This window comes from Dicentrarchus labrax, unplaced genomic scaffold, assembly GCF_905237075.1.
Source record: "Dicentrarchus labrax unplaced genomic scaffold, dlabrax2021, whole genome shotgun sequence".
Classification (NCBI taxonomy): domain Eukaryota; kingdom Metazoa; phylum Chordata; class Actinopteri; family Moronidae; genus Dicentrarchus; species Dicentrarchus labrax.
This window is the reverse complement of record NW_026136718.1, coordinates 23,261,291-23,282,469: the sequence shown is the minus strand read 5'-3', so window position 1 is coordinate 23,282,469 and position 21,179 is coordinate 23,261,291. Positions and strand designations below refer to the sequence as shown.

At 42.3% G+C, this 21,179-nt stretch overlaps 1 protein-coding gene and 1 long non-coding RNA gene across 2 annotated transcripts in view; both read right to left on the bottom strand.

The window, feature by feature from the left end:
- scfd2 (sec1 family domain containing 2) overlaps nt 1–21,179 on the bottom strand; it is an 83,509-nt gene that overhangs the window by 34,548 nt on the left and 27,782 nt on the right. The window contains exon 5 of the mRNA XM_051376289.1: nt 10,528–10,822. Coding sequence (XP_051232249.1) covers nt 10,528–10,822 — 295 coding nt within the window. The remainder of the gene's footprint in view (nt 1–10,527; nt 10,823–21,179) is intronic.
- LOC127350078 (uncharacterized) lies at nt 18,073–20,238 on the bottom strand. Its single transcript, XR_007880515.1, has 2 exons — nt 19,059–20,238; nt 18,073–18,929 (listed from the first exon to the last, which is right to left on the bottom strand). It is a non-coding gene; the product is annotated as an uncharacterized LOC127350078 (long non-coding RNA).

Sequence of the window (21,179 nt, the reverse complement as noted above, 5' to 3'; positions counted from 1 at the left end):
CTTCATAATCCCGTCATTCAAAATACACAACGGGCTAATCCGCTCCCACACATTGCAATGGAGGGCAGTCACGGATGGGTCGGGAACAGCGGCACCGTGTATCACAACGGAAAACATTTGGACTATAAAGCTTGCTAGTTTTAGAATTATTTAGATCAAGTTGAAGTGAAAGTGTGAGGCAGCTGCCGATGTGTGTGTATATGTGTGTGTGTGTGTGATCAGCCTCTTGACTGGTGCACTGATGCAAGGAGGCCTACCAGAGGGTGGCTGCTCCCACCTGAGAGACAGATGTCGGTGTTAAGCGTGCATGTGTGTGTGGGAGTCCATGTGTCTACACAGGCAGACAGTAGAGGCCTAGACCTGCCACAGTCATGCCATAAAATGCACATTAGTGTGTCTAATAGCACTTCAGTGAAACATAACATTCCACACACACTTATATATTCTGATTATGTGATAATTTAAAACATAATTCATTCATAATTCAACAGGTTGTGTTTTGTTTAAGCTCAGTTCTCAGTATGTTTAACACACTGTGTGATCCATTACCAAGATCTAAATCAGACAACAATAGCACCAATGTCGCTTTGTCAACATTCGGTCATAAATAAGAGAGTGTTTCATTAAAGGAGAGAGGTTGTGTGAAACTCTGGAAGCAATGTTACTAAGAAACTGTGAACAGTTCCAGCAGCAATATGTGAGCATAGTCTAAAGAGGGAAATGGGAGGCATGGAGGAGAGAACAGGAAAAGAAGAAAATGAAAACCATACATCCCATCTTGGAAATAACACATCCCCTACAGTGGATTTTCTTAGGATTTGCTATCACTACAGTACAGAGAGGGAAATTAAAGCATGGCCAAAAATAGTGTGTGTTATCAATTTGAAGACTTGAGTTTGTGTGTTCTGGTTCAGGGACGATAGAAAAGGAGCTGCCATAATACTGGGGGAGTATACATTAGAGGCGTGGCGAAGGGGCTCTGGCCTTAGGGTAAGGGGCGACAGTTATAAGGGAGGTGTGTGTGTGTGTATATGCGTGTGTTCTAATGTGTTTATTTTTGGGGGGGCTGAGTTTACACTGGCCTCACTACAGCAGCCCTTGCTGCAGACAGTCATTATCACCGTATATACACCCACGCCATGTGGATAGTGGTGATAACGGCAGCCGACGGCCAAAATGTTTCTCACCATCTGCGATACCGCAGAGGAAATGTTACAACAGCCGGTTCATTCATCCCTCCATCTCGGCCCATCAGAGAGAGACGTTTACCTGGACTGAGAGTGGGCTGAGTCGGATGTGATAGTGCTGAGCTCACAGACGCAGTGCAGACGGCGAGCAGCTGTCAGCATCAAAGCCCAGTGGAGTGTGTGTGTGATTGAGGGAGAGAGAGAGAGAGAGAGAGAACCAAGAAGATAAGATGAAATGATGGAGACACGGACAGAAAATGTGATGGAGAAATAGGTTCTGGTGATAGTAGGATTTAAATGATAACGTCTGTCTTCCTGCAACAGAAAGTTTATCGGACTGACTCAACTCACCTCAGCACAGCGAGAACCCTCATCTACCATGTGGACAGACTAACACCTTACATTTAGGGCCAGGTAACCTCTGCTGCCAGCATTCTGTTCAGGAAAAGTTCTTGTGAGACTGCTTACTGTCAAGAGAGTTAAGACATTCAGGACTTGTTAAATAAAGGAAATCGTTTTGTAAAAAGGCAGGTTTATATTCCTCAAAATACAGTGCTTAAAAAACTATTTTACGTTTTATTTTTTATTTTTATAAAACATTCTTATTGGCTAAGGCAAGTTTCAAACAATACCGATACTGATTGTAAAAATGCAGTTCAACACATTTGCCTCATTTCTGATGCTGTAGTTATGTGTTATTAAGTGAAAACATCTTTGTAATCGTGAGATACACAAAGATCTACTGCAGTTTCAATAGAGCCAGAACATTTTAAAATTCACAAAGACTGTATTATTTGGAAGCCTGCTGCACTATACTGTAGAAGTATTTCTTAAGGGCTGACAATGGCTTTGTATTTATTATGCAGTCACTTGTTTACTGGCGTTAAACTTGGTACTGTATGTGTAATGCACATCAGGTAGGTGCAAGGTTAGCATCAATGAAAACAGTAACACCTGCACACTAACTCTAACCCACAAAATCTATTCAAAAACATTTCAATGGATATCTTTGTTCACTTCCTGTCCTGAATCTGACAACAATCTTTAAAAGTATGATGGAACAATCATTGTGACTTGGAGACAGTTTGCAGGTGTTTCTTTTTAAAGGTGGTTTGCATTAACGTTTTGATTACCTGGAAATGAGAGATTCGACTTAAAAGTTCTTCCTTCTAAAGAATAATGATAATTGTCCATTGTGAATGATGATAAAAACAAAAACCCAGACATTTTAGATTGTGTGTTTGTAGCAAGCCCCCAAGACAGACGCTAGGCTGTAAAGAAATATAAGTGTAGTGGGTATTACAAGTTCCAGGATCATCATGTGAAGCAAAATGACCCAAAAAGCATTTTTCCGATTTACAATCATTGGAAAAGAACCAGCTGTAAAACAGTGGATAAATTCTTCTGAGTGTCGCAACCCCCTCAAAATAACTCTTTATTATCAGAATTTGATGCATTTGGGTTCTATAACATTTGGAAAGTCTGAAAGAACTGTGTGATTACATTAATCTATCCCATTCATGTGTGCGAGGAGCCAACAGGAAGTCAGAAAGCTCGGCCTGTGGAAGTCTTGGATGCTTGCATGCGCTCAACAGGCTCGGCTGGAGAAGGACTCTGGTACTCCTACTCTATTGGCCCAAGCGCGAGGAAGCCTGAAGAGCCATTTTTGAGGTATGCGTCCAGTAAGCACCAGTCATAGGAATAAATGGCATGGAACAGTCTCTAGAGCAATGATACCGGAGACCTGAAATCAGGGGTGCTGAGGGGCGCTAGCAGTCGCTTGCTTTCCTAGGTGCTTTTTTTGCTAATCAGTTCTGAGATCTGTTGTTTCTCTGCTGTTTCACTAATAGAAAATTGAGATTTATTTGAAGAATTAACCATTAGTTTCTGATAGAACTTACTTTTTCTTGGACCTCTATTGCAGGAGAAAGAAATCGTTTCCAAAAACAGCCATAGTTTGGACGGTTCGTGGTAATCAAAGTTAAATCACAAATCTGATGATACAGCAACAGCGAAAACCAAAAACTGACGAAAATATTATGTTTTCATGCCAAAGTAATCCAAGCATGAGTCTGAGTCTCATAGTGTTTTTCATACATTGCTTAGCTGAATTTTCTCTAACTGAATTATGTTTTTTATGCATCAACCAGAAACTAGGGTGCATGTCCAGAACCTGAAAGTATGTAAATGTCCCTGGGGAAACACCACAGCTCAGGCAATGTTTTACCATTGAACACTAGAGATGAGGCACGTAGACCATTAAGTGATTAAGAAATACATAGCAGGAGAACTAAGTCCAAACATTCCCTCTGAATGTGCCCCCCCCCCTTCAGTTTGTAGGCCTGTGTTTGGTCAGTGTGGAGGTCAGCTGAGGAGGAGGAGCAAGGAGATAACCCTAACTCTCACTGTGTCCATCACACTACAGGAGATACTAACAGACACAACAGAAAGTGACCAGACACCAGACCGCAAGTAAAGAAAGACTCCTTTCTCCTCATTCCTTACTATCTCCTTTTATCTATTGACTGGACCTGCAGTCCTCCGTAGGGACACTTTGATAACACACCATTACCTCCTCATGATTTACAACCACCTAAAGACCCTCAGAGTGGAGTATGACATGTACTAAACAAAGCAGAGTTACGGTATGGAAAAACAAAAGAACAGAAACTAAAGGGGGAAATGGGGGAGGAGAGAAAAATGTGTATTTCTTTGTCTCTCTGCTAGATGGGGGGGGGTTAAGAGGAGAGGGGTTGTAAAAAAAAATAAAAATAAAATAAAAGGAGGAGGAGGTAGAGGAATAGGGGGCGTTGCCGCTGGCTCAGGCCTTGATTAACACCAGGCCTCCTGACAGGAAATGACCCGGCCAGCTCAGAGCGCCAGGAGAGCTTCCATCTGGTGTCGAGGCCGTGGAGGAATTCTCCACCCAGGAGAAGTCAGAACCGAACAGAAGAACTTCAAACTGAATGAACACGTTTCACTTCCAGGAGTGCTAGATAAGTCCCTGTTCGTGCTCCTACAGGATGCTAATGCAGAAAGCATCGTTCTGTTCTAGTTGTTGTTTGAGGGCGTAGTCGCCGGAAAGCAGTGTAGAGCTGCAGCCATTTCCTCTACAAAATCATGACCACATCACAAGATTTTATTGACAGTCGATACCGCCAAAAGTTTACAGCTGGACGTCCATTGAGGAGTATGAGGGGAGTGTTCCTCAGATTCAATGAATGGAGGAAATTGCTCTAGTTGGGTGGGAGGGGGTGGAGAGAGAGCGAGGGGACAGTTTGGGGAGGAAAGCGGGTAAATTAGGACAGGTCATCTTTCACTGCTGGCTGGAATCCTAAACGTAAACAAGTTCTTCCGCACAAACAGATAAAACGCAGATATACTGTAAAACCAAGTGGCTCTGGTAAGAAACAGACACACGCACATAGTCAATCTCATACACTTATTCATGAATGTTGCTTGAGCCAAGACATTTGTTTCTACGGCCATCAGACTATAGAAAAAGCACACACAGAGAGGCCTACACATATACATAGAGACCTTCTTGAAATTATTTTTCTCTCAATCTAAGCCCTGCACAGCCTGTAAAGCAGGAACTTGTGTATGCAGATCTAAAAGGATGTCTTTCCAGAAAAGCCAGGGAGTGTCCCTGCAGAAGACGAGAGAGGCGAGCGGGTGGGATGGACTCCTCCGCTGACCCTTTTTCAAAGGGTCACAGACTGACCCCCGCCTGCACTGACGCGTGTGCAGGGGCCAGGGGCCGCTGTCTCGGTTTAGAGTCCCTCTGGAGCCTGGCTGTATGTGTGTCTGGTATGTATTTCTGCCTTCGCTTTGTTTGAATGAGTGTGCGTGCTTATCTGTTTGCAATTTTGTGTGGGATTGTGATAGTGTCCTTCATTCTACAAGCCTAATTCCCAGCAGAGATATAAGTGCTTACGAGTCTTTTATGATCTGCATTTCCTGTCATAAATAAGAAGCAGAGGAATTCTCAGCTGAGCGCTAACACACTCCATAAAACAAACAGAGGTGTAAACTACACTCTGGGCCAGATCTGTGAAATCTACCCGACAAACCATGGCTACTACTGACTGCACAATTTTGACAGAGATGATGTGAGTCTGAGTTATAGTAGTACAGGTATCATTTGTCATTAAATGGATGGTGAATGGACTGCACATACAGTATAGTCTTCTAACCACTCAAAGCGCTTTACACTACATTTCACATTCACCCATTCCCACACACAGCACACAGCATCAGGAGCAATTTCTCAAGGACACGTCGGCATGCATTGAGAGGACCCTGGTATCGAACCGCCAACCTTGTGTTTAGTTGACAACCTGCTCAACCACCTAAGCCACAGCCAACTAATACTGCATACAATGCAACAACAGTCTCTGGACAAAAATTTGTTTAAAACTATAAATGCAAATTTATCCATTCCAATGATTTACTATTTCACTGACAAATAAAAATGAAATTATCCACCAAGTTGCAAAGTTAAAGGCTTCATGAGTTCTGCCTCAGCTTTTCAAATGCATTTGCCAGTTTATCTATATCGCTACTTTGCTAAATTCTAGCCATTTGTTTCCTTGCCTCCCTGTTACCTGCTACCAAAACTGTCCCACCATCCTGTGGGTCTACATCAGTATAAGCCAGAGAAGAAGAAAGTAGAAAGTGTGATGGATACAAAGAAACAAGAGACCCAGTATAGAGACCCAACCACAGTGCTGACTTGGGAGCAGACTTGGCGGGGTGTGAGTCTGGGGGTCTGATCGTGAGTCTGTGTGTGGGCCTGCCTGTTAACCAGGCCTGTCTGGCCCGGCAGTGAGGAGCTGATGAGCCTCTGTTAATTAAAGCCTGAGCTCCATGTCATCAGCTTATCTGATGAAGTGAACAAAAAGAGAACAACGCCACTGGCTGCTTTGTTCACCCTGGGGTCTACAGTTTTCACCTCATACATGTATGTGTGTGTATGTGTCTTTGTGTGTTTGTGTAACAGAGGAGGAAGTATAGAAAGACCACCAATTAAAAATAATTGGGACTAATTTCATAAACACAGTGCAACAGGGGGAAATATATTTAATCAGGCGCGATCATTAGGCTAACTTATGCGCCACTTCCCCCTGCAACCAGGCGGGTGCTTTAGGGCCTCAGAGAGAGGGAAGGAGGAAGAAAAACAGGGTGGTAAAAAGGGAGAAAGAGGGAGAAATGGAAAAGGAAATTAAAAAAACAAAGAGAAGAAAAAGTTTAAAAAGTAGGCAGACGGAGAGTTGGTGGCCAGAGTTATGTGTGATCCCTTTCATGTCCCTTGACTGGCCCGTGTTGCCGTGCCAACCCAAACAGCGGCGTTGGGGAGGTCCGACTCTCCCACTGCTCCCCTCTTCCTTGCCCTGTGCACACCCCACTGACAGGATGAATAACAAACCCAATGTGTGTCTGAGGCAGAGAGAGAGGAACATGACATGAAACCACTGCAATTCCAGTTAAAATTCAAATCTCACATAAAAAGTTATTTTGCAACCTTCTTCCCTTCTCCTGTCACTGCTGCCACTAAATCACCATCATCACCATCTGGGGACTGGGATTTCACATTCTCACTACTGGAACTGCACACCCACACACTGACATAAGTGCAGACAAACTATGATCCATCAGCTAACTAGATGTCCTAGGGTGAAGAATTAGGAACATTTGGATTGGCCTGCTTTCTTTCTTGGCCCACTGTACCCCAATTCTGAGAGAAGAGAAGAAAAAATGAGACAGAAGAGGGAGGAGGTTTGATTCTGTACCAAAGAAAGACAAAATCCACCAAGGCTGACAGGAAACAAATCGAATGAAGAAGTCTGAGAAACACAAATTTTTTACTCTCTTACCAGCATCAATGTCATCTTTGCCACAACTAAATGAGAGATTAACAGTAATTGCTTGGAGCTATTTACAACCTGCACACATCACACACACCACCCATGTACACCACGGACTGTCTGGCAGCAGCCAATCAGACTCCAGGTTTCAGAAGAGCAGTGGTTTCCTTATCCAATCAAACTGTTTGTTCTCCATTCGCAGCGTTGCCCATGACCAATCCAGCTCTTTCCACATGTGGTGTTGGCTGTGGAGCGTTTGGTTTAAGAGCTCATTTCCCAGCCTCCAATAAGCGGAACCATTTTCTTGTATAAATACTGTTCAAGCCTTTAATCAAAGCCATATCCGAAGACAATAATGCAGACATACTGCACTGTATTGTATAGTACCAATGTTCTTTTCACATGCATTTCACACAGTGATGGGAAAGTTGCATTGTGTAAATAAATGCAGACATACAGACATAGCAAAACTCAACACGTCATATTGTGTCGAGCTGCAAGATGAAGGAATGTGGTGATATGTAATTTAAAGGGTTATTCTGTGATATTCTATATTTTTCTCATTGTCAATAAATCCAATGAAAATACCAAAACAAACAATGAATGAATCCTTCTAACAAGTACTGCCTGTGTAGCCAATGCCTGCTATAGCCAAGAGCTCTATTGTCCAAAAACTACACATGAAACACTTTAATGGGTACAATTGTTGTTAAGAGTGGCATGCTCCTTTATTGCCACCAACATGGCCACTGTAGTTTATTTTGAGTCAAGCCCAAATAAACCACCCTGATGGCCTAAATCCACACTAAGCACTGAATCTGCTGCTGAAAATAGTCCCCAGCAAATACATTATTTACTCCTGTTTGAGTCATTTTTGCTGTTTCAGAAAATGATATAGCCTTTTCAAAAAGATATGACTGTATATATTTGCGTCCCATTTTAAAAGATTTACATCTTTAGTAGGAACCAATGGGCTTGGATCTCAGTCACAAGCAAGGTAAAGAAGTCAGGAAGTTGTAAAAGACAGACTAACAAATTGTTGATTTGGGCATTTTATGGGATTTGTTGACAATAATGAAAATAGTGTGTATCATCTAAAGGCCTGGGTAAACAGGAATGTGGCACAGTGAAATTAGTCTGTAAGAAACATAAATTAAATATTTGGATATTTGGTTCTCAAGCTTTTCTCTGTTTTAACTGTTTTGTTCTGTTTACTCCCTTGTGGTATTTTGTTGTGCACCATTTTGTTCAATAAAAAGTTATTGAAGAGGGAAAATAAAACTCTCTGAGCTAACAAGCTTGATCATTGGCAATTAGCGAACTCGTTAGCTCAGTTTTGAGAACTAATGGAACGGAAGTCCACACTGTTTATTCAAAAGTTCTATTTCTACCATCGACTCCAGTCTCACAACTGTCTGCAAAGCATTGTGTCTCTTTGTACCACCTCTTTTGTGAAGCAGTTTATACTCTGACAGAGAGGGTCACATAAAATTGAATAATCTACAAAAGCTACCTCCATTTTGGACCCTTCAGCTCTCTGTTCCCTTAAATGTCAGCACTGTCAAGATGGCTCGCTATTCGTTACTGTTGTGAACTGCCAGGTCCAAATTTCAGTCAAAATAAACACAGAAAATGTACTTTTCCCCATGAGCAAATCCACTGGGCAGATTGCTGAAATTCCTCTGCATTGAACTGATTTTACCATGAAATTTTGCTGTCTTAAATGCCCATGGGACTTTATCCTTAAAATATCCTTCAAAATGAAGGTAAATGTCCATGTGATGGATTATGCAACAAACCAAACCAGCTGTCTGCTTTATTGTAAAAATGTGTTCATGGAAGTTTGATGCTGCACCACAGAACGTCACCAGGGCTGACAGGAAACATAGAACAGACAACAAATATACAGTACACAGTAGTCTGAGGAGCACCATTTCCTGAAGATGCTCTTTAATTAAGTTCGCAGAAGGAGGTATTTAGTAGGGTCGGGGTGTGTTGCATTAGCTTGTCCTGCGTCCTGTTCTCAAGAACTCACTCGTTCTTATTTCTTCTCTTTGGTTCTGGCATTCTTGTGTGTGTATATTGTTCTTGTGTTTCTGCACCCTGTTTGTACATGCACTGTAGCCAAGGAACAAAATAGAAGAATTTGTAAAAACATTGTTCTCATGGCGACCAGGTTTCATTCAACGTCTGGTTTCCATTTGAGTCCTTTAATTGGGGAGAATGTCACAATCAGTGTTTTGCTCTGGATGCAGAGAGACGACCTCCCGCCTCATGTTACCCCAGCCAAGCACTTCATCGACTGCCATAAAAACTCGCACACAGACACTTGCGCACGCACATACACACACTCAAATTTAAAAGCAGGGTGCACACACTACTGAATTCCTCTGAATAGGCAAGACATGCCCAGTTGTGCGCACACACACAGTTTTCTTTCTGTCTAAAACACACCTGGCACACTATGACAGGGTAATTTCCAATGAAGTGTTTATAACAGAGAGTCAGGTTTTTAACATGAGCCACATCTCTCAGCCTGTGCCTGCCAAGAGGCCCCTCAATTCCAAGCTGCACTTAGCCAAGTAGAACAGGAAGAGAGAGAGACAGAGTAAAAAGAGCAAGAGGGATCAACAATCTTTATTAGTGCCTTACATAGATTTACCAACCCTATATATAATATATGAGCCTATGTGTGATATGAGATGAAAACCCTAACAGCAGTGTATTATTTCAGGGTGTGTGCTAAGGTACGGAGCCGGCCGAAACTAAAAGTAGCTCTAATTATGAAGTATGTGGCAGGGGAGGAGGCCGTGTGTGTACAGGCTCAAGGTTAAAGACGCTATTACTCTGGGAGGTACAGCTAGCTGTGGTGCGGAGGTAGACGATTAATTCATCTTAAAGGCTGGCCTTGATTTGCTCTACCACAGTTACCAGCTCAGCCAAACCAGTCAAGACTGTAATGCTTCACAGAAGAACCAAAGAAACCAGTAGACATACACATGCTGGTGCCTATTGAAAACTTTGAACCACAAATAAAAAGTTTTCCTATCTGTATGCTGTACGGGTAAATATCATTGTCATGGAAGAGGGGCAGTAGATGATAAAATGAAGGATAATTTCTCTCACACACCTATGCACAAGCAAGTTCACACATTCCCACCCTCCAGTATTTGCATGGCTGCAGAATGTGTGTGTGTGTGTGTGTGTGTGTGTGTGTGTGTGTGTGTGTGTGTGTGTGTGTGTGTGTGTGCAAGCAAGTTCAATGCAAAGATAGAAGGAGAGGGATGGGGTGTGAAGACTTTGATAAAAATCCTCCCATTAACAGCACTGGAGGCTGACAGAGAACATAAACAATCAGCTGTTACCACTCTCCTTCTTCAATTTCTCTCTTCTTGGACCATCAGCAAATTTGGCAAACTGTGCACGCTCCTGGAAGTAATTATGAAACTGTGAACACATTAACTCTCTCTCACCTGTGAGTTTCTGGAGCAAGGGGCTGAGTTGGGGCTCTAGGGTGATGACCAGGGTGAGCGCTCCTATCAGCTCCCTCTCCAGCTTCTCCAGCTCCTCTTCCTCAGTATCCTGGTCTGTGGGCTGCGCCTCGTCAGCCAGGGAGTACAGGTAAGTCAGCAGGAGGATCAGCTCGTCAGGCCCGCATTCATCGTCCCTGGACCTCGACCCCGAGGCCGCGCTGTCCTCGCCTCCACAGGGCTTCATCAAGGGCAACAGCTGCCTTAGCACAGCAGGGAAATCAGAGTCTCCAAGAGCCTGTGACCAGCACATAACACACAGACATACATGGAAAACAGGCAGTTAGTAAGAAGACAGCAATTTTTGTACCTTCTCCTTTACTGACACGTAAAAGTGCAACAAGCTAGATTGTTACTGAACAAAATGACCAGGGGCCTGATATGGATGTTGATGTTGACCGATTTTACACACCAATGTCTGTTTACCAATGTCTGGTGTTGGCGAGTACTACTGCATATGTGAAAAAAAAGTTTTACAGCTTCAGAGAGAACTTTGCAAAGTCTGATTACATTTAAGAAAGAGATAAATCGGGAGGTGGGGAGTTGAAGAAGAAGTGAGTTTACCAGACCTCTGTAGCCCGCTTCTCATCTCTGCTTAAGGTTAGATAGATAGATAGATAGATAGATAGATAGATAGATAGATAGATAGATAGATAGATAGATAGATAGATAGATAGATAGATAGATAGATAGATAGATAGATAGATAGATAGATAGATAGATAGATAGATAGATAGATAGATAGATAGATAGATAGATAGATAGTAAGTAAATTGGGTCATCGTAGCAGCCAGGTACATTAAAATACAATAAAATACAATAGAATAAAATACAACAACAGAAAAGATTAAAAAAGATAAATAGGTAGGTAAGGTGCAAAGTGGCTTGAGGCTAGATTAGCCACTACTAGCATAACACAACCGAATCTTTGACTCAAGGGTCAGCAGTCGAGTTGCACTGTGGGTAAGCAGCCGCTTAGCTTAGCTTAGCATAACTACTGGAAACAAGGGGACACAGCTAATGCATGTTTGATATTGTTTGTTTAGTCAAAAACCGACCTGTAAAAATGGCACGTTGATTAATTCCTTAATTAGCTGTCCAGTAAATTGCATCATAATGTAAATAGTACTTACATCATCTGATATTTCATATTAATTAGTCGTAATTTTTTATTAGTTGGCGTCCATGAATCTGTTGTAAAAATACTGTAAGTGTTTAAATTATGGGCAGAGTGTGAGTGAGATCATCATTCCATTCACTACTTTTACAGCTCTGTGAGTTCTTGAGGTAACACTTAATTTTGTTTCATTCTTTTGTTGGATTTGCATGGGCACTGAACTGTTTTTGCACACACACACACACAATCCCAAATCCAACATTTGGTGCAATGTTTAGGTGCAGTGACCTGTTTTTGTGAGCCTGTCTGAGCAGGTCTGAATAGTTCCTCACGATGGCTGCGCTCTCGTCCAACATGCTGTAGATCACTGGACCGTTTACAGAACACTGGCCTCTCTCACAACAAGGGTGAGCTCATAGAGCTATAAAACAAGGGTGTGGAGCTAATCTGTCCGATGAACAGCATGAAAATTGAATGAAAAATAGGACTGTAAGGGGGAAACGGAGGCAGCGGGGTCACAGAGTGGAGGGAGAATGTGAAAAATAAAGCAGGGAAGAAAAGGAGTCGAGAAAGATACTGAGACATTACAAGAGGAATTACATTTGAGATGATAGTATAAAGGTAATGATTGTTGACAGAGACCAGTATGTTTGTGTCGGACAGAGCTACAAATGCCCCTGTGGATATATTTCATTTTAACGAGGGACTCCTCTGTGAAGAGCTTTGTGTTCCTCCCACCAAGACAAACAGGCTCTGAGAACGAGGGGCTTTGGACCTTGTGGTGGGCCCACTGAGGGGATCCTGTGCCTGACCCAGAAGAACTCTTCACTGAGCCAAAAGTGCATTACAATCAGACCCAGAGAGGGTGAGCCAAAGCCATAGAACTGACTGTCTGTCCCTCCCGAAGTAGTCGCTGAGGAGGAGAAATGAAGAAATGAAAATGACTGTCCCTCGTGGAGAGTGTTCACAATACAAGGTCAACATCAGTGACTCAGTTGATGTCAGTGATTTCCGTGATTACAAATATAAAGTTAAACTTTACATCACAGTTAAAGCCATTACTGCAGGGGCAGACATGGCTGAAGGTGACATCTGCGGTCGCAACCTCCCAAATATCCAAGGTATTAGAAGAACGCACTCTCCTGTTAGTCTTTTCACTCCAACAACTCCTCCCTGCCTCAGACCCCGGCCAACCACTCGCCCCTCTGGACCGTTCAAACACAATCTCACCACACATTTTTCATCTTAAACGTTGGGAAATCAAATACCTCTCCAAGTTGCACTCATTCGAACTGCCAAACAATGTTTAGGATCGGTCCCTGGCTTATTCTGCTGGTGGGCGGCAGTGAGGAGAGAAAGACAAAGGACATTAAGGGTTTCTTGTTGAAATGCAAACAACTAAGCACTTTCTCTTTCATCTCTCACTTTAGAACTATTGATCGCCTACACATCTGTCTGTACACGTGCAGGAGAACATTCATATGATCCCCGGGAGTTCAAAGAAGCGTGCCCACTGTCAGCAAGTTACACTTTCATTTTGACCAGACCTGGCCTGAGAAGTACCTGCTGCCATGCAACTTTAAATTGAGATGTTCTCAATACGGGTCAGTGGGGAGAGGAGGAGCTGAAAGAGGAGCTCTAGAGGGGCTCTATAGGTCCACATAATTTGTCAAGAATAACTTCACTCAAACCTGAACTAGTGTTACCTCCTGGGCCTCTGAGTATATCAGTGGTATGTGTTCTCAGTTGTAGCCATCCAGTTTTTTTGTGTATTGTTCTGCAACATGTGGTCTACTGCTTGACAGATTGCAGGTTGGTCAGCATAGCTGCCAGATAGTAAAAAGGTTGTTGGTTTGATCAAAGTTACCATTATGCAGTTTTATCTTGCTGCTACCTTGCACCAGCCTTGATTAAAAGCAGAAACATGTCTGTAATCATTTATGATCATTGTGGTATTTGAATATTAAAAAGAGGCTTGTGGGATATAACTTAATGTATTACCACTAAAATGAGGATTAAATTATTTTAATTGTGCATATATTTTAAAATGGAAAAATTAAAGTTGCCTAGAAAAGTGGTTTCATCCTCACATTTCAGGGCTATGAGTTGTGAGCATTTCAAACAAAGGGTGGGTTTTCCTTTGTTTGATTGTTTCATTTGAGGGATTTTAAGAAGGAAAAAGATTTCACAAGAAAAAAGCATAAAATAGAGAAAAGTCAGAGAAAAGTCGGAAAACATTATTTTGCCTTGCTTTGTCTTTTTTCTGATCATCTCACATTTATCTATGGACCACCTTGGAGATAAACTGAATCAGAATCTACCTTTTTGTCCCTAGATGTCTTGTTTAACATCTTTTTTGGTTCATGGCACCTTTATACAATTACTGTTATCTGTGCACCACAGTAACCATGTGTGCAAACTGTGCACTATACAGTATGTTGTATATGTTTTCACGTGTGAGAGGAAGCATGCACAGTAACTGGGTCCCTTCAGGAGATCTATAAAAACTGCTGTCAGCTGCATGCCATGGCGCCAGAGCAGGAAATGGAGGTCTTTGGTACAGAACTAAGACTTAACTGAGTAAAGCTGAGTGGGAAGACTGACTAAAGCTCTTTCCAGCAATGAAGCTAAACCTAACAATGCCCGACTCATAGCGCTGGCACACAGGCTCACTGGAAAGGTAGTATACTGTCCACCTCTGGGAACAGAATGGAGCAGAATACGGCATGCTTTCCATGGCACTTAGGATAACACAGATCAGAGTATTGCACTCAGATATTATGTGTTTTATTGTGTTAGATTCATTTGACCTTTTAGGTAGCTGACTTTGAAGGGCCACCAGTATTGAGTGGTTAGACTTTGTGTCATCTGGACCATCTACAACATTTAAATACTTTTAGGATTACAGGTTCATGCATCAATTATCAAACACTACATATATACATATTTTCTACTAATGCCAGTTTCCTTTAAATTGACTTCCTAAGGGTATCTTTTTGCCACAGCATTCATCTCACTTTCAAAAACCCATCTAACATTTTCCCCAGGAAACCCTACAAAAATACGGTCAATGACAGACCCGAAAAGAATGCTGCTAAATCCATGTGGCGTTTAAGGTCCACAGCGCAGATTTAGGGGGCAGTGCTCATGTTCTGAACTACAGAATTACTGCAGTAATAACAGGAAGCTAACGTTCTTATTACACACCATTACTGAATGCACTGGTCCTGCTGCCATGCTCTAATGTGACTATTACACACAATTATAGAATAACAATGGCATTGCTCTTTCAAAACAATGCTAATTTTAGGGCCTGCAATTACTCAAATAAAGCCATTACTTTAAATTACTAGAGAGTTTCTTATCATGACACAATATTTCCCAAAGAAAAGCTGACTTTGGATAAAAATACAGAACATAACACTTCTTTGTTCTCTGAATAGGCTTGGCAGATTGGCTGATGACTAAATTTGCCACTGGATTATTAGTATATCACTGAAACATCACTGGCTTCTTGCTCACGCCTTTGCACCAATCCTAAACTCTCTCTTGCATTATGCTCTGGTTTGAATCGGTATTCCAGTGATTGACAGATTACTTTTTGGCAATCCAACCATCCTGGGGTCCATAAAGGCTCAATCTCGCCCAATCACAAAGCCGGGCCAAACTCCGCCCCTGCCCGGCGCAGCCTGAACAGGAAACCAGCTCCAGATGCAAACCCTGGAGGAAGGTGAGTGTTTCAGATGCAGCACAGCGCGCTAACCAGAAACAGGCCTTGCTTGCCTCGCTCCCTGCCTGCACAATGAACCTTTTTCTGAGCCCGAGGGCAGGGGGAGGGGTGGGTATTGGAGGTGGGGGTCCTTATGGGAGCATGAACAAAGCTGGCTATAGGTCAGTTGTTCTAGTCAACTAAAAGACACCCTGGACAGGAGTCACCTTACATGGATGTCAGACAGCTCATCATTACCATAGCAACTAGAAAAAAAATCTTTTGGAAATGCACACATGTGCTTCATTTGCAAATGTGTAATCACATCCAATTTGCATTCACAAATAACAACACGCAAAGCTGGAAGGGATACAAGCAGACTTCCAAAAACAAAACACATAAATCTTGAAGTTAGAAGACAGCAACTAAACTTTGACTCTAAATTATGTACAGCAAACTTACTATTGATTTGTAGTAGAACAGCTGGAAAACAAACAAGTATGTCTTCGCCCTCAGAGTGACTGGCAGGATTTTGAACATGTAAACAACTCAGAGCAAACTCACCAATGCTTTGACAGACATTTTGTAGATGAGTGCGCCTTATCTGAGCCTGCCAGTGCACTTGCACACACAGAGAGCGTCTCAGCAGGGACATATGCTCATTGTAACCTGTGGTGATGACAATGATGAATCCGAGACCGGGTTCACCGGAAAATTTCTGTTTATTAAAAGACGGAAATTTGCCTTAAGTTGAGCGGGAATGGAAAAATAAAGTTTATCTCTGGCTCTCTTTTACAACCATTATTCTGTCTTGTGTGAAAGGTGTGGAGGTGTCAGTTCTTTAAAAAGGAGAGCGGAAACATGATTCTAAACACAAAGAAGAGCGAGTCGTCACACAGGATCACACATATACTAAACAGCGGAAGATGACCAGTTAATCAAATCACTTGCTAGCTTGAATTTCATCCCTTCTTATCCACATTTCTTTGCATTTCCCTCATCTTTTCTGCTGTTAACCAGCTCAAACAACAGAATAATGTGCTGCTTTGTTCATATCACCCCATAATTTTTTTGCAATGATTGTGAGGATTTAGCTTTTTCTGTTGCTCAAATACGAGGTGAGAGATTTGAATTGTACAAACTACAACATCTGCCAATAGTCAGTGGGTTACCTGTTCTCTTAAATATCCTGTGGTAAGTTATAATTTTTCAGATTTTCATGAAAAAAAAACTGTTTTTGATACGCATTTTCACTGTCATTAGATATTAGTTTTCATTTATTGTTAGTGGCGGAGTCAGCCATTCCTGTACTAGATGGAAACAGAATGCGTTTTTGCTCAAAGAATGTTTGTGTAAAACTAAACCGCACTTGTTGTTACCACCAGTGACCGCAGGTATCGCCAAATAAACCAGGTCTGACATCTTAATGATTACAACTTTCAGTCTGTCACCACTCTCTTCATCATTGATCGTTTGATCATCATCATCCTGATTATCTGATGACTGAGCAAAACACTGCTTGAATGCAAAATGAAAACAAAACAGGGTTTTCTTTAAAACAAATCTATTAATTAATGGAATGTACTGGATGTGGTCAACAGCATGACCACTACTCTGTGGCTTGTCCATCAGTCAGTCAACTCTTGCACGTCTCAGTTCAGAGAAAACATTCATTCAAAAAAACATAGTTGAGGAGCCAAGTTAAAGAAAAACACAAATAAAAAAAAGAAATAGCAAAAGATTAGACAATGTGATTGATTGGACAGATTGTTGTGTGATAGATGGAATGATAGATGGCATGGGTGGAAAAGCTCTTAAAGGTAAGGTGACCTCTGGTCTGGCTCCATCAGCCTGATGCCTGTTATGTTTGTGGGAACACCGAGACATAAATCTTTTGCTTTAAATGAGGCTTGAATTACCACACAAGGTGTGAGGTGAGTCTGTTTTGTTTCTGCCCAGCCGAGCGGTCCAGTCTGCACACTGGACTGTTGGGAGAGAAATCAATGGACTCCTGCATACGGACACGGACAGACCCACGGCTGAAGGTCAGCTTGCTGGAAGAGGGATGGACGGGCAGCTGCTTCTCTGTAAATACAGGCAAAAGCTCTCAATAACTTTTACATCAGTGCTTCTCCCTTTTACCTTTTATCCTCTTTAAGCCACTGTCTCCACATGCATCTTTCTGTCTTTTATCTGCACTTCATCTGCTCTGTGTGTCAAAGGTTGGCTTGGCTCAGAGCTTGAGGGCTATAATTTAGAGGAGACATGTGACCCAATCACAGACACAAACACACAGTCCCCGCACGCCGCCCTGTCACCACCAGTCAGCCACATGCTGGTCACTGTGGCTGGACTCTGTCTGCCCGGCACACGACACTCTGCCTGCTTATCACACTCAGGCTCAGACCTGCAGTTCCTCTGATACTCTGTTATCGCATAGCTTTGAATGTGAAAAAGTGTATCAAGGCAGTATACTCCAAGTGCTTAGAAACATAAGGGAATTAATGAGGCTTTATTTTTGTGACATAGGCTGCAACAGATTATGGTGTAATTCACCAGATGAGAGTTACTCTGCAGCCACAAACCCCAGGGCCATGTTAAACCCCCTGCACTTTTCTCACACTGTGAGAAACTGAATCATACGCATTCATGAGTAGATACACTCACTCTCTCTCTCTCTCTCACACACACACACACACACACACACACACACACACACACACACACACACACACACACACACACACACACACACACACACACACACACACACACACACACACACACACACACACACACACAAAACCCTAGTGCTGCCAAGGACAGTACATTACATCCACTACTAATTGACGAAGGAGGCTCCAGCAGGGAGAAAACATCCTGAGGTAAACAGACGGTTTCTAGACGAGGCAGAATGAAACAACCGCAATTTATCCGATGGGATTCGAAGCAAAACAACTGGCTTCGACATTTTGCAGTTGCTCAGTTTCATTTTCCACTGCAGCCAAACAGAAATGTGATACAGACATGATACAAGAGATCACATTTCTTCTCTTGCATCTTTTTTTTAATAAAGAAACATGTAGTGTGAAAGATTAAAGCAGCCCATCTGATTCCTGTTTCAGTCTCACACATGGAGAGAAGGGAAAAGAGGTAGGGGGGTTGAATAAGTTTAACAAGCACAAAGAAGGTTATTTCAAAATAAGAGTCTGGCTTGACTGGCTGGGAATAGGCTGACTACAAATTTGTTACAGTTTAGTGGCAACTTAGTGTGATCCTTTTCATGATTTATCTGAAGGAAAACACATTTTTAAGTTCATATGAGCATGTTTTCATAAGAGTGAGATAAAGTTTTAGCCTCTGAAGAGATGATGTTCTTTAATTCAGTTCCATGGCTTGTGGAGACTTTTAAACATTAGGGGGCAATGTTGCACCATGCCGAGCCCAGGTACCCTTGATCCCAGCCTGCATGGACTGTCTCTTTCCCTCCAAAACTCCATCCCTCCGTCTTGGAGAAGTCTTCAATAGAAAGGAAATGGACTGGAGTCAAAGAGCTGGATATTTTTAAACTATTAGCAGTATGTTAGGTGGCTCATGGCTTTATTCTGCATCGCTGACGTCAGCTCTATCCATGCCATCATTTCTTACCTGACAGGGTGTCATCATAGGCTGTTTTAGTGGATGCGGAGCTCTCTTATGGGTAGGTTTTCTGTAGTGAAGTTTAAATAAAACATGGAATTCGTCATGAATAACCAGGGAGCTGCGTCACTAGTGCGCTGTTGTGAGTCATTACTCTGAGGTACAGCTGGTGGGCTCTTTGTCTCTATAAGGAGGAGGGCTATGTATGTGTTTGCCAGGAAGTGTGTCACATATGGGGAGAGGCTGGGCTTCTTTTTCTGAACCCCACATTATCACAGAGGTCAAAGAGGTAACCGTATTTATGGGTAAATGAAAAAGACGTAATGCGCACATCTGTTTTAAAGGAAGGGGGTGCTAAGCCTAAGCAAGGGGCTGACTGTGTATTTAGATGTGCATGCGTGAGTGTTTGTGTGTGTGTTTTTTGTGTAAATACTGTCTACATCATAAACTGGACCGTCCTGCCAACCTGTGCATATCTCTATCATAGACACTGACAAACACGCCTACACACGACTGCTCTTCCCTAAACATTTATAGAACACTCATTACTGACACAGGAAATGGAAAACAAATAATCTCCCTCCATTCCCCTGAAAACGCACACTTGTACACACACCTGGGTGGATGTAGAGATGAATTCCGCTTAAAATAAGAAAGCACTGGAACATTTTATAACATTTCATAAACAAACAAAAAAAAAAATCCTGAAAGACAAACAAGAAGAAAAGATAAGAGAAAATAGGGAGTTAGGAAAGATGGGAATAAAGTTTGGGGATGATGGGAAGGAAATTAATTAAGACCTCCACTAAGGGGAGATCTTATCGATGCAGTGACGGTAGTATGAGTGTGCCTGATGAGCACACTTATGATATGACTCAGACCAATTCTCGATTTACCAGTCAATTATGATCCACACGATTATAAACTGTCTGCTAACTTGAGAGGTCTCTGTGTCAACAGACTTACAGAAAAGATTAAACATGGATCACACACCCACACCCACACACACACACACACACACACACACACACACACACACACACACACACACACACACACACACACACACACACACACACACACACACACACACACACACACACACACACACACACACACACACACACACAATGAAATAAAGGCATTATTGGGTAAATGCTGTGTAATAAACATTTACAGGCATGTTCACCCAACCGTTTTTTTTACTGGAAACCCCTTTTACACAAAAAAAGAGATACAAAATAGAATTAGGAAATATGGGTAGTCACAGTAAGGGGTAGTTGTGGTAGGAGGAGGAAACTTTCAAAATAAAGGTCCACATAAGCTAATAACAAGTCTCCTTTTACAATTTAAGTTTTATTCAGATGAGACATCAACCTTTTCAAAGGTTGTCATTACAGAAAAACCTGTAAGATTAAATATATTATTTTAACAGTGACATATCCCTCAGTGTATCAGAGCAGTGGGCTGTGAAGAAAACGCTCTTTCTGTGAGTTATCCAAGACCTGAGACCTGCACACACAGCAGTCCTCTGTCACACATACATACTAACGTGCCACTGCTAACACAGGTTGTATGGAAGCATGCCGGTCCCCACCAAAACAGTAAGAACCCAGTCTGACTGGAGCACACACACACACACACACACACACACACACACACATATGCAGACATACAGGCAACAGGAGGTATATGTGTTATGCTTGTGTTTACTAAAGTGTCATGAGGAGGGCTGGACACAACAACACGCAGCATAGAATGAAAGAGAGCACAGACATACAGTGATCCATCTGCAGACTGCATGTCTGCGCACTAACACCCATCGACCTGCATGAATTCCATCTGTTATAACACTTGGAATATCAGCAGGGTTTACTAGAATCTCTTCATGGCAATTCATTTGAGCACTGACCTACGTTTTCTGAAAGGGGCAAAGACCAATAGATGCAAACAAGGACGGGGCATAAAGAGAGTTAGGAGCTGGGATCAGGATGGAGACACGCAGAAAGGGTGATGAGTGAATGGCTGTGGTGTGTGTGTGTGTGTGTGTGTGTGAAAACAAAACGCAGTCCTGGTCTGCTGACACTGGTTCGACACACAGGCTGAAATAGAACAATACAAACAACATCA